The sequence below is a fragment of the Salvelinus alpinus genome, chromosome 16, assembly GCF_045679555.1.
Source record: "Salvelinus alpinus chromosome 16, SLU_Salpinus.1, whole genome shotgun sequence".
NCBI classification, from domain to species: domain Eukaryota; kingdom Metazoa; phylum Chordata; class Actinopteri; order Salmoniformes; family Salmonidae; genus Salvelinus; species Salvelinus alpinus.
In genome coordinates, this window is record NC_092101.1 from 44,391,817 (window position 1) to 44,405,216 (window position 13,400).

The 13,400-nt window shown below is 46.5% G+C and overlaps 1 protein-coding gene across 2 annotated transcripts in view; it reads left to right on the plus strand.

Moving 5' to 3' along the window:
* Nucleotides 1-3,175: 3,175 nt before the first annotated feature.
* Nucleotides 3,176-13,400, plus strand: part of hmcn1 (hemicentin 1) — a 229,641-nt gene continuing 219,416 nt past the window's right edge. For both annotated transcript variants that reach the window (XM_071346348.1, XM_071346349.1), the window contains exon 1: nt 3,176-3,815. In XM_071346348.1, coding sequence (XP_071202449.1) covers nt 3,551-3,815 — 265 coding nt within the window. In that variant the 5' untranslated portion in view covers nt 3,176-3,550. The remainder of the gene's footprint in view (nt 3,816-13,400) is intronic.

Here is a 13,400-nt window from a genome sequence, read left to right on the forward strand (position 1 = left end):
AAGTTTGAGCAAATATTACCACAACATTCTCAACATGCAAATTTGGAGCTCCTTAAAGCATAACACAGCAGTTTGGAATACATCCCAATTTTGTTTCTCTCCAGAAATATTATGGCAATACACATTTGAGGACTACATTGGATGTGATCTAGAAACACATGGTATAAAATTTCAATCATAGGACATTTAAACAGCATTTAATCATACAAACACAACCATATATTCTTTACACTTCATAAGTTGACAATCTGCACATGTGGGGTACGATCTTGCAATGTTTGGTTTCCAATCCAAGTCTTTTATCCTCTACGCCACCAGGGAAGCTCTCTTGTGGCTTGTTTTGTCAGTATATAGCCCATCTGTAAATATCCCACCCAATTTACCTACCTCATCCCCATATTGTTTTTATTTACTTTTCTGCTCTTTTGCACACCAATATTTCTACTTGCACATCATCATCTGCTCATCTATCACTCCAGTGTTAATTTGCTAAACTGTAATTACTTCGCTACTATGGCCTTTTTATTGCCTTACTTCCTCACGCAATTTGCACACACTGTATATAGACTTTCTTTTTTTTCTATTGTGTTATTGACTGTACACTTGTTTATTCCATGTGTAACTCTGTGTTGTTGTTTGTGTCGCACTGCTTTGCTTTATCTTGACCAGGTCGCAGTTGTAAATGAGAACTTGTTCTCAACTAGCTTACCTGGTTAAATAAAGGTGAAATAATAATAAAAAATATATATATAGTCATGGCAGTATGGTCAATCAGGAATTCCATGCTTCCATTAAAGTCTAAGACATAACTAACCCAGGGAAATACTGGTAAGTCACTGTCACTTCACCCATCCTCTTAATATGCTGCATACCTGGGCCCATTTTTACAAGGTATTCAAGACTATGAGTCTCTGATCACTTTTGGTTTTCTGATCATGAAAAATAAGACAGGGAGTCAATGTTCTGGGAACTTGCACAGAACCAATTTTGGTTTGCTGGGAAAACATTAATGGTACATTGTGTTGTTACATTACCTGGAAACCTAACCTAACGTTTGGGGAATATTCTGTGGTGGTTGTTACATTACCTGGAAACCTAACCTAACGTTTGGGGAATGTTCTGTGGTGGTTGTTACATTACCTGGAAACCTAACCTAACGTTTGGGGAATGTTCTGTGGTGGTTGTTACATTACCTGGAAACCTAACCTAACGTTTGGGGAATGTTCTGTGGTGGTTGTTACATTACCTGGAAACCTAACCTAACGTTTGGGGAATGTTCTGTGGTGGTTGTTACAGATGTCTTACACAACATTTTGGTGAATGTTAGGAGAACATTCCAAGGTTATTTCATTTAAAACATTCTCAAAAATATATTTTGTTGTCAATAATACATTTTTTCTGATGTTATCATCCTATCTATAACTTAATGGAAATCTTAGCTAATGTTCTGGGAATGTACAAGGGTTGCTGGGAGGCCAATGAAGAGACACAGATTGTATAATATAAGGAGGAATATTTAAATAAATATTATACGCTACGGTAGGCTACTAAATAAACTGACTCACCCAGTGATGAAGATGAAGCCTGTGGTACTCACCGGTGATGAAGTTGAAGCCTGGGGTACTCACCGGTGATGAAGATGAAGCCTGGGGTACTCACCCGGTGATGAAAATGAAGCCTGGGGTACTCACCGGTGATGAAGATGAAGCCTGGGGTACTCACCGGGGATGAAGATGAAGGCTGGGGTACTCACCCGGTGATGAAGATGAAGCCTGGGGTACTCACCGGTGATGAAGATGAAGGCTGGGGTATTCACTGGTGATGGTCAATGTCCTTGTGCCAACACCCTAGTTCAAGATAAACTACTTTGAAAAACAGTGCTGTTTGCTCAGAATTTCACCTTCCAATAGGACAACGACCCTAAGCACACATCCACGACAACGCAGGAGTGGCTTTGGGACAAGTCTCTGAATGTCCGTGAGTGGCCCAGCCAGAACCCAGACTTAAACCCGATCGAACATCTCTGGAGAGACCTGAAAATAGCTGTGCAGCGATGCTTCCCATCCAACCTGACAGAGTTTTAGATGATCTGCAGAGAAGAATGGGAGAAACTCCCCACATACAGGTGTGCCAAGCTTGTAGCGTCATACCCAAGAAGACTCGAGGCTGTAATCCCTGCAAAGGTGCTTCAACAAAGTACTGAGTAAAGGGTCTGAATACTTATGTAAATATGATATTTCAGTTTTTTATTTTTTATAAATGTTCAAACACTTCTAATAACCTGTTTTTGCTTTGTCATTATGGGGTATTGTGTGTAGATTGATGGGGGGGGGGGGGGGGTATTCAATCAATTTTAGAATAAGGCTGTAATGTAACAAAATGTGGAAAAAGTCAAGGTGTCTGAACTCTTTCCTAATGCACTGTATGTGGATTATACTGTATGTCTATGGCCACAACGTAACAAGCTGTTATTTATTTGGCATGTGTGCTTCCCAAATTGTGGCTTTCCCAACTGGAGGCTTAGTGCACGTGATAAAACTTAATTCACAGCAATTTGTTAGATGTTATTGATCCGCTGTGGCTAAATTATGCTCTCTGCTGAAGTATTTTGAAGTATTTTATTTTTTGGAATTTTTTATTTTTAAATTGATTTTGTCTAAATGATTGTCTGAGGGATGCTGCAGCACCCCCTGCACTCCTCCTTTCCGCGGCATGAAGTTGAAATTACCGTTTTTTGTAACACATTTCGAAACTATAGTCTACATTGTTAGTTTACAAAGAATCCAATGACAACGAAAACATAGTCTAATCAATGGAATACAACCTTATGTTATGTTATGATCGGGTTCGGGTAGGACAGTCTTAATAAGCTGATTGTACATGTTAACAGACTATTGTGGTATTAATTCCACTTAATTCTGTTGACCACAGTACTTTTTACATGTAGGCCTACTATTTCAATATGAAACAAATGTGTTTCTCTTTGCATGTCTTGTCGCGTGTCTACTGTATAATTCAAGTATAGCCTACCGCTATGTCTTAATGCACAGGGTCCCATCCCAGGCAGGACTCCCAAAACCCACTGCTCCAATCAGAAGGCAGCTATTCTGTAAGGAGTCAATTTGCCTTGAGCCTTTCTTCTCTTGAGAAGCTTTGAGAAGGGGACTTGCAGAGTTTGGACAAGAGTTCCCGACACGGCAGCTGAGCTGAGCTCCTTCATAACTTCAGAACAAGAGTGTGAGCTCCTTCATAACTTCAGAACAAGAGTGTGAGAAGCTCAGAAGGTCCAACAGGGCGGTGGAGGTCACGCGCACTGAATCGGAACGTTGAAGGGAGCGAGAGCATCTTTGACAGCATCTAAACTTTTCCACCGCTTTTCTCCTATTTTTTTTAAAGGAAGACAATATTGGCTTTTTCATCACTATCTTGTTACTGTTTTTAGCGAGCCAATGTCTCTCCCTTTACCCCAAGATTCATCCTGAGGTTCTGAGCGGAGACACAAACTATTACAACTTTGTTGGCGACGCGTCATAGACCGTTCGGTCTGAAAATGGGCATCAAGCGTGTGCCATTGTTGCTTGTGCAGGTACTTCTCCTGGTGGCTGTGTCCTCCGGGCAGAACACGGGGACCGAAGGGACAAAAGAGGAGATCCCAGAAGGAGCGTCCACCCTGGCGTTCGTCTTTGATGTCACCGGCTCCATGTACGATGATCTCGTGCAGGTTATTGAGGGGGCATCCAAGATTTTGGAGATGTCGCAGAGTAGAACAAAGAGACCCCTCTACAACTATGCATTGGTTCCGTTCCACGACCCGGGTAAGAAAAGCTGGGTTGATCTGCAATCATGAATACATGTAAAATAAATAAGAATGATTTATGATGTGTACATGAAAAACATGCTCTCTCTGTCTCATCTGAATAACACCTTTATCTTTGCAACTGTTTGCTGTGCAATGGCACTTTGGTTAATACTATACAATATAGTTGTGCTTTTCATTAAAAAAAAAAAATTACGCAACAAAGTATTTGCAATTCTGCTATTGTAAGTGGTACAATACAGCTGTTTTGTATGTGTACATATAGGCCTAGTCTAACCTACATGAATAGACCTGCTTTGGAACAAAAACAGACCTCGTCGTCAGAAACGTGAGAAATGTAATAGTTTACCCACACTCTGGGCTCTGAATGCGTAATGTCTTCACACTTCAGCGCAGGCGGCATCGGGGCATTGTCTCCCTGTCGGCGCATACAGATGTTCAGCTCCGCATTCACTATCATTAGCATTCCGTTTGAGTTAGTGTGTTTAGGGCGATTACCTTTCAGGCAGAAAATCATACTGTAATGTGGCAGCCCTACCTTGTATTTACTGTGAAAGGTGTCAAAATTAGACACGGAAGAGGCCAGTGTCATGTAGTTAGAGGAATAGATGCGAGTTGACAGGGCATTGAACTCTGCACACATACTTCACACCAACTAATTGTCTATATGACATATCCATATATATTAGACACTTTTTTGGGGATCCAAACACTGCGTGCGGTTTTATTTTCCAAAAACAGAGGGCAAGGTGTGTTAGCGTATGTTTGAGTCTGTAATTCTGAGCTGTGAATAGAAGAACCATTCACTCGTCTACTTGGTACATTGTCAACAAAAGCCGTTGTCAGGGACTTGTGTTGTGTGATGGGGGCCTTAGTGGGGGCTGGGGGCTCAGTCAACAACACAGTGGCCAGCAAACAGTCCATAACGTGAGGGGCTGCTGTGAGAGCTTGGGTGAGAGCTTGTTAAAGACAGAAAGGGAGAGGAGGAAGAGAGAGAGGGAGAGAGCGAGAGAGACAGAGAGAGAGAGAGAGAGATAGTTAGAGAGAGAGAGAGAGAGAGACAGAGAGCGAAGCAGAGAGAGAAAGAGCATTTCGTTTTCCAGACCTCTAATACACCAAACCTGGATCTGACATAGAAATTGTTTCTGGACCTTCTGTGCCAAATAGATTTTCCATCCTGCTATCCTCCTCTGAGAGCACAAGAATGTCTTTCAAGATGCACACACACAATATCTGGTTATCGTTTCAGAGCATCATCATCCTACTGTTACTAAACCAACCAACTGACAGAGAGAGAGAGAGAGAGAGAGAGAGAGAGAGAGAGAGAGAGAGAGAGAGAGAGAGAGAGAGAGAGAGAGAGAGAGAGAGAGAGAGAGAGAGAGAGAGAGAGAGACAGAGACAGAGACAGAGACAGAGACAGAGAGAGACAGAGACAGAGACAGAGACAGAGAGAGAGAGGGGGGATCCGTGATGACTGAGAGCAGGATTCCAGATGTGTGTTGCCCCTATGCTTAAATCAGCATGTCAAATTCTTTAAGCATTTTTGTATAACGCCTCAATCGAGCCTCTGGTCCAAGAAAAATAAATAGTTGAAAGTGAGGTATGCACAGAATATACAAATATTCCAAATGACTGATTCAATTAGTGCGTGCCTTTGAAGAACGACTAAACTTCTGGTCCTTTTCCATACGACTGATGAAGTATGATGTAGCCATCAAATAACACATTCTCCATTAGGTTGTATAGCCAGGGTTGGGTAAAGTTACTTTTTAAATGTAATCTGTTACAATTACTAATTACCTGTCCAAAAAATGATCTGTAAATTTACTTTTGGATTACCCAAACTCAGTAAAGTAATCCGGTTACTTTTGGATTACTTTCCCCTTAAGAGGCATTAGAAGAAGACAAAAGGGATCTGTCAAACGCATTAGGTTTATCATCATAGTGGTCTCTGACTTGTGGTCCGACTCGCTAACTTGCACTTGTTTTCAATGCTGAATTGAAAACAGAAAGGTGTCATAATATATTTTTCTGAATTTAAAAGTAATCCAAAAAGTAATCATCTAGTTCTTCAAAATGTATCTGTAATCAGATTCCATGTAATCAGTTACTCCCCAACCCTGTGTATAGGCTTGTACAGACTGTACTCTATAAGATGTAAACCAGTTGTATTGCAAAGGTTAAAATAAGCCTATACTAACTAGGTTTCTAGGGAATATTTGTGGCTATTTCTGAGCACACAGAGAGAGAGAGAGAGAGAGAGAGAGAGAGAGAATTTCCTGTCTGTGTTGTGTGCTGGGGGCCTACGCGGGAGAGAGAATAAGCTCCAAAAGTATTGGGAAAGTGACACATTTTTTGTTGTTTTGGCTGTGTACTCCAGCACTTTGGATTGCAAATGATACAATGACTATGAGGTTAAAGTGCAGAGTGTCAACTTTAATTTGAGGGCATTTACATCCATATCGGGTGAACCGTTTAGAAATTACACATTTTGTACATAGTCCCCCCATTTTAGGGGACCAAAAGTATTGGGACAAATTCACTGATTCAATGTTGGATGCATTCGCTCTTTGTTTTGTTTCAGATTATTTTGTGTCCAATAGAAATTACTGGTAAATAATGTATTGTGTCATTTTGGAGTCACTTTTATGTAAATAAGAATAGAATATGTTTCTAAACACTTCTACATTAATGTGGATGCTACCATGATTACAGAGCACAGGAGGTTGGTGGTACCTTAATTGAGGAGGATGGGCTTGTGGTAATGGCTGGAGCGGAATTGGGGGGATGGTATAAAATACATCAAACATATGGTTTGATGCCATTCGATCCATTCCAGCCATTTATTTGAGCTGTCCTCCCCTCAGTAGCCTCCACTGTTATGGATAGTCCTGAATGAATCGTGAATAATGGTGAGTGAGAAAGTTACAGACGCATAAATATCATACCCCCAAGAAATGCTAACCCAAAGTGCTGGAGTACTGAGCCAAAACAACAAAAAATGTGTCACTGTTCAAATGCTTTTGGAGCTGACTGTATGTCCTTCACTGCCAACACAGACGCCCACGGTGCAGCAGTATGCCTGTAAACTTATGCCCTACTCGTGTTTGACATTTCATCCCCATCCCACTGAAGAGGCACAGCTTTGTTTTTACAGGATTTCTTATTCGGAAGTGGTTCCAGGTGGATGTGCATACATTTTCTCTGTTTTCCATCCTACTCGCTGATAAGGAAGTGCCTCCTGTTTGATTTGGCTGTCTTTGAATCAGAGCCCAGAGGCCCCACTATTTACAATGCAATCTGCCACAGTAAACATGGGACTGGAGGGTGTGTGTGTGTGGTGGGGGTGCTGAGATATTGGGGTCAGATTTGTGTGTAAAGAACACTCAGGAAGCCCCCCTTTATTCCACCCTGCAGAGAGAAAGAGAGAGATGTTGTTTTGTGTCTTCTCACTTTTGTTTATTGTTTATTTCACTTGCGTTGGCATTGTAAACACAGGTTTCCCATACCAATAAAGCCCTTTGAATTGAATTAAATTGAGAGGGAGAGAGACAGAGAGAGAGAGAGAGAGAGAGAGAGAGAGAGAGAGAGAGAGAGAGAGAGAGAGAGAGAGAGAGAGAGAGAGAGAGAGAGAGAGAGAGAGAGAGAGAGAGAGAGAGAGAGAGAGAGAGAGAGAGAGAGAGAGAGAGAGAGAGAGAGAGAGAGAGAGAGAGAGAGAGAGAGAGAGAGAACGAGAGAGACGGGACGGAGAGACAGGGAGACAGAGCATACTTCTCAAGTCATTTGACTGAAGCAGAGGGGTTATGTTTATATAGGCCTTAGGAGAGAGCTGTTTCCACTGTTAGAATGCTGCTGGTACAGTACAGTGGTGGAAGGCTTGTGTCAGAGGTTCATTGTAGCATTACCACTTCGCCACTTCCACTCTGGCAGTGGACTCTTTCAAGACAACGTGCCAATGAGGCTCACTTACAGTGATAAGGAGGAAACACACAACAGTATACAGAACAGATACAGGACATTCCTGTGTGTGTGTGTGTGTGTGTGTGTGTGTGTGTGTGTGTGTGTGTGTGTGTGTGTGTGTGTGTGTGTGTGTGTGTGTGTGTGTGTACGTATGTGTGTATTAGGTGTTGTGATGACCAGAGATCTACAGGTCTATAATGTGAACAAGGTGCTGGACCCTGTGTTGCCTGTAGGTGCTGGACTCTGTGTTGCCTGTAGGTGCTGGACCCTGTGTTGCCTGTAGTTGGGTGCTGGACCCTGTGTTGCCTGTAGGTGCTGGACTCTGTGTTGCCTGTAGGTGCTGGACCCTGTGTTGCCTGTAGTTGGGTGCTGGACCCTGTGTTGCCTGTAGGTGCTGGACTCTGTGTTGCCTGTAGGTGCTGGACTCTGTGTTGCCTGTAGTTGGGTGCTGGACTCTGTGTTGCCTGTAGTTGGGGGCTGGACCCTGTGTTACCTGTAGTTGGGTGCTGGACCCTGTGTTGCCTGTAGTCGGGGGCTGGACTCTGTGTTGTCTGTAGTTGGGTGCTGGACCCTGTGTTGCCTGTAGTTGGGTGCTGGACCCTGTGTTGTCTGTAGTTGGGGGCTGGACCCTGTGTTGCCTGTAGTTGGGGCTGGACTCTGTGTTGCCTGTAGTTGGGGGTTGGACCCTGTGTTGCCTGTAGTTGGGTGCTGGACCCTGTGTTGCCTGTAGTTGGGTGCTGGACCCTGTGTTGCCTGTAGTCGGGGGTTGGACCCTATGTTGCCTGTAGTTGGGTGCTGGACCCTGTGTTGCCTGTAGTTGGGTGCTGGACCCTGTGTTGCCTGTAGTTGGGGGCTGGACCCTGTGTTGCCTGTAGTTGGGGGCTGGACCCTGTGTTGCCTGTAGTTGGGTGCTGGACCCTGTGTTGCCTGTAGTTGGGGGCTGGACCCTGTGTTGCCTGTAGTTGGGGCTGGACTCTGTGTTGCCTGTAGTTGGGGGTTGGACCCTGTGTTGCCTGTAGTTGGGTGCTGGACCCTGTGTTGCCTGTAGTTGGGGGCTGGACCCTGTGTTGCCTGTAGTTGGGGGCTGGACCCTGTGTTGCCTGTAGTTGGGGGCTGGACCCTGTGTTGCCTGTAGTTGGGGGCTGGACCCTGTGTTGCCTGTAGTTGGGGGCTGGACCCTGTGTTGCCTGTAGTTGGGTGCTGGACTGCTGCTCTGATGCTGCCAGCTGGCGGTGGAATCATCAGAGAGGTGATGATGGTGTAGATGAAAGAGCATCAGCTGGTGCTGGGGACTCCTTGGTAAAGTAGTATCCATCCCTTTTTTCTCCCCTCACGGTTTTTTCTTCTCCTTTTTCTTTGTTGGAGTGGCATCATTTTCTGTCTGAAAACCGCCCCGCCCGTGTGAGATTACAAGGGTCTATGCATGTTGCTGGACAGAGTCAATAATGATGCCATTAAGGAATTCCGAGGTGAGGGGGTGGAGGGGGTTTGAGGTTGAACATGGTAGTGAGGCAGTCGAGGAGGAGTGTGGCAGGGGACAGTTCACCTCTCCTGTTTCATCTTTGTAACGACCTGCCTGGAATATGAAAATAGCCTTTAATTTTTAGGAGTGCTTGACTCGTGCACCTTTTTTCTCTATACCTCAGGAGTTGTGAGAGCAATAGTTTCAAACTCCACTTAGTGTCTTTGTAGTTTTCCTACAGGGTTTCCCCCTGGGCTTTCATCTGGGAAAGTTTAGAATACCTCAGGGCTCGTTTGGAAGCACTTCTAAACATCTCCTCCATTTGTGTTAGTGTTTCAGCAGTTTGTAGACAAAGAGCTGTAGTCTGTAGGTTTACACTGGTCTAAGTTTAATGTCACTTTGGAACATCATGCAGACTTACCTGCAGTTTGTTGTGTTTTCTACATAAACCAGCCGTGTCTCCATCCTCACGGTCTCTGTGTTTTCTACATAAACCAGCCGTGTTGTCACGTTCCTGACCTATTTATGTTAGTTTTTGTGTGTTAGTTGGTCAGGACGTGAGGTTGGGTGGGCATTCTATGTTATCTGTTTTTATGTTGGTTTTGGTTTGCCTGGTATGGCTCTTGATTAGAGGCAGGTGGTTTGCGTTTTCCTCTAATTAAGAGTCATATTTAGGTAGGCGTTGTCACAGTGTTCGTTGTGGGTGATTGTCTCCTGTGTCCGTATGTTCTGTTCGTACCACATGGGACTGTAGCGTTTGTTTGTTTCGTTTCGTTTCGTTTCGATGTCGTCTGTTTTCCTGTACGTAAGTTTATGTTTAATTATGTAAGTTTATGTTCAGGTTGTGTCAACGTCGTTTTCTTATTTTGTAGTTTTGAAAGTGTTTTGTTTTGTTACGTGACCATCGTATTTATAATAAAGATGGCATATTTCCCTGAACCCGCATTTTGGTCAGAAGATCCTTCTCTCCTCACCTCATCTGAGGATGAGGAAAGCGACAGCCGTTACAGAATCACCCACCAACACGCTAAGACCAAGCGGCAAGGGAAAACGAAACGGAGTAAGGGACAGGAGAGAAAGGAGCAATGGACATGGGACGATGTTTTGGATGGAAAGGGTTGCTACACTTGGGAGGAGATCCTGGCTGGGAGGGATCGCCTCCCATGGGAACAGGTGGAGGCATTGAGGAGAGCAGAGATTACCTGGGAGAGGAACCGGAGCTATGAGGGAACGCGTCTGGCACGGAAGCCAAAAAAGCCCGTGAGTAATTCCCAAAAATTTCTTGGGGGGGGGCTAGGAGATAGTGGGCCAAGGGCAGGTAGGAGACCTGCGCCCACTTCCCAGGCTTACCGTGGAGAGCGGGAGTACGGGCAGGCGCCGTGTTACGCAGTAGAGCGCACGGTGTCTCCTGTACGAGTGCATAGCCCAGTGCGGGTTATTCCACCTCCCCGCACTGGTAGGGCTAGATTGAGTATTGAGCCAGGTGTCATGAGGCCGGCTCAACGCGTCTGGTCTCCAGTGCGTCTCCTCGGGCCGGCATACATGGCACCTGCCTTACGCATGGTTTCCCCGGTTCGCCTACATAGCCCGGTGCGGGTTATTCCACCTCCCCGCACTGGTCGGGCAACCGGGAGTATTCAACCAGGTAAGGTTGGGCAAGCTCAATGCTCAAGAGTGCCAGTACGCCTCCACGGTCCGGTATTTCCGGCACCACCTCCCCGCCCCAGCCTAGTACCTACAGTGTCTACACTACGCACTAGGCTACCAGTGCGTATCCTGAGCCCTGTTCCTCCTCCACGCACTCTCCCTGTAGTGCGTGTATCTAGCCCGGTGCCTCCAGTTCCGGGTCCACGCACTAAGCTACCTGTGCGTCTCCAGAGCCCTGAACCCACTGTATCTTCTCCCCCTACTAATCCTGATGTGCTTGTCCTCAGCCCGGTGTCACCAGTGCCGGTACCACGCATCAGGGATAGAGTAGGCTTTGAGAATACAGTGTGCCCTGTTCCTGCTCCCCGCACTAGTAGGAAGGTGCTTATCCTTAGCCCGGTGCCTCCAGTTCCGGCACCACGCACCAGGTCTACAGTGCGCATTATCCGGCCAGAGCCATCCGTCTCACCAGCGCCATCTGAGCCATCCGTCTACCCAGCGCCATCTGAGCCATCCGTCTACCCAGCGCCATCTGAGCCATCCGTCTCCCCAGCGCCATCTGAGCCATCCGTCTCCCCAGCGCCGTCTGAGCCATCCGTCTGCAATGAGCCTGCAAAGCCGCCCGTCTGCCATGAGCCTGCAAAGCCGCCCGTCTGCCATGAGCCTACAGAGCCGCCCGCCAGACAGGAGCCGCTAGAGCCGTCCGCCAGACAGGAGCCGCTAGAGCCGCCCGTCAGACAGGATCTGCCAGAGCCGCCAACCAGACAGGATCTGCCAGAGCCGCCAATCAGACAGGATCTGCCAGAGCCGCCAGCCAGACAGGATCTGCCAGAGCCGCCAGCCAGACAGGATCTGCCAGAGCCGTCAGCGAGCCATGAGCAGCCAGAGCCGTCAGAGAGCCATGAGCAGCCAGAGCCGTCAGAGAGCCATGAGCAGCCAGAGCCGTCAGAGAGCCATGAGCAGCCAGAGCCGTCAGAGAGCCATGAGCAGCCAGAGCCGTCAGAGAGCCATGAGCGTCGAGAGCCGTCAGAGAGCCATGAGCGTCGAGAGCCGTCAGCCTGCCATGAGCGTCGAGAGCCGTCAGCCTGCCATGAGCGTCGAGAGCCGTCAGCCTGCCATGAGCGTCGAGAGCCGTCAGCCTGCCATGAGCGTCGAGAGCCGTCAGCCTGCCATGAGCGTCGAGAGCCGTCAGCCAGCCATGAGCGTCGAGATTCGTCAGTCAGCCATGAGCTGACCTTCAGCCTGAAAAGGCTAGATACCCAGAACTGCCCATCAGTCCAGAGCTGTCTCTCTGTCCGGAGCTGCCTTTCAGTCCGGAGTTGCCCCTCTATCCTGATCTCCCTCTCTATCTTTATCTACTTCTATATTCTTATCTATCCCTCTGTCTTGATTTATCTCTCTGTCCCGGTGTTGTCCTTATTAGATATGTTGTTAAGGGGATTTTGTGGGGGTCAAAAGAGGGTGGACATTCTTGGAGGGAGGAAGTTAGGATGGATTATGGTGGGGTGGGAACCGCGCCCGGAGCCTGAGCCACCACCGTGGTTAGATGCCCACCCAGACCCTCCCCTAGACCTTGTGCTGGTGCGTCCGGAGTTCGCACCTTGTGGGGGGGGTACTGTCACGTTCCTGACCTATTTATGTTAGTTTTTGTGTGTTAGTTGGTCAGGACGTGAGGTTGGGTGGGCATTCTATGTTATCTGTTTTTATGTTGGTTTTGGTTTGCCTGGTATGGCTCTTGATTAGAGGCAGGTGGTTTGCGTTTTCCTCTAATTAAGAGTCATATTTAGGTAGGCGTTGTCACAGTGTTCGTTGTGGGTGATTGTCTCCTGTGTCCGTATGTTCTGTTCGTACCACATGGGACTGTAGCGTTTGTTTGTTTCGTTTCGTTTCGTTTCGATGTCGTCTGTTTTCCTGTACGTAAGTTTATGTTTAATTATGTAAGTTTATGTTCAGGTTGTGTCAACGTCGTTTTCTTATTTTGTAGTTTGGAAAGTGTTTTGTTTTGTTACGTGACCATCGTATTTATAATAAAGATGGCATATTTCCCTGAACCCGCATTTTGGTCAGAAGATCCTTCTCTCCTCACCTCATCTGAGGATGAGGAAAGCGACAGCCGTTACACGTGTCTCCATCCTCACGGTCTCTGTGTTTTCTACATAAACCAGCCGTGTCTCCATCCTCACGGTCTCTGTGTTTTCTACATAAACCAGCCGTGTCTCCATCCTCACGGTCTCTGTGTTTTCTACATAAACCAGCCGTGTCTCCATCCTCACGGTCTCTGTGTTTTCTACATAAACCAGCCGTGTCTCCATCCTCACGGTCTCTGTGTTTTCTACATAAACCAGCCGTGTCTCCATCCTCACGGTCTCTGTGTTTTCTCCTACAACCTGGGCTGTATACTCTCGGGCTGTGTCCCAAATCGCACCATATTCCGTAGTGCACTGCTTTTGACCAATGCACTTCATAGATTATATGCTTCCATTTGGGACACAGGCTCTGTCTCATCTGGAGCTT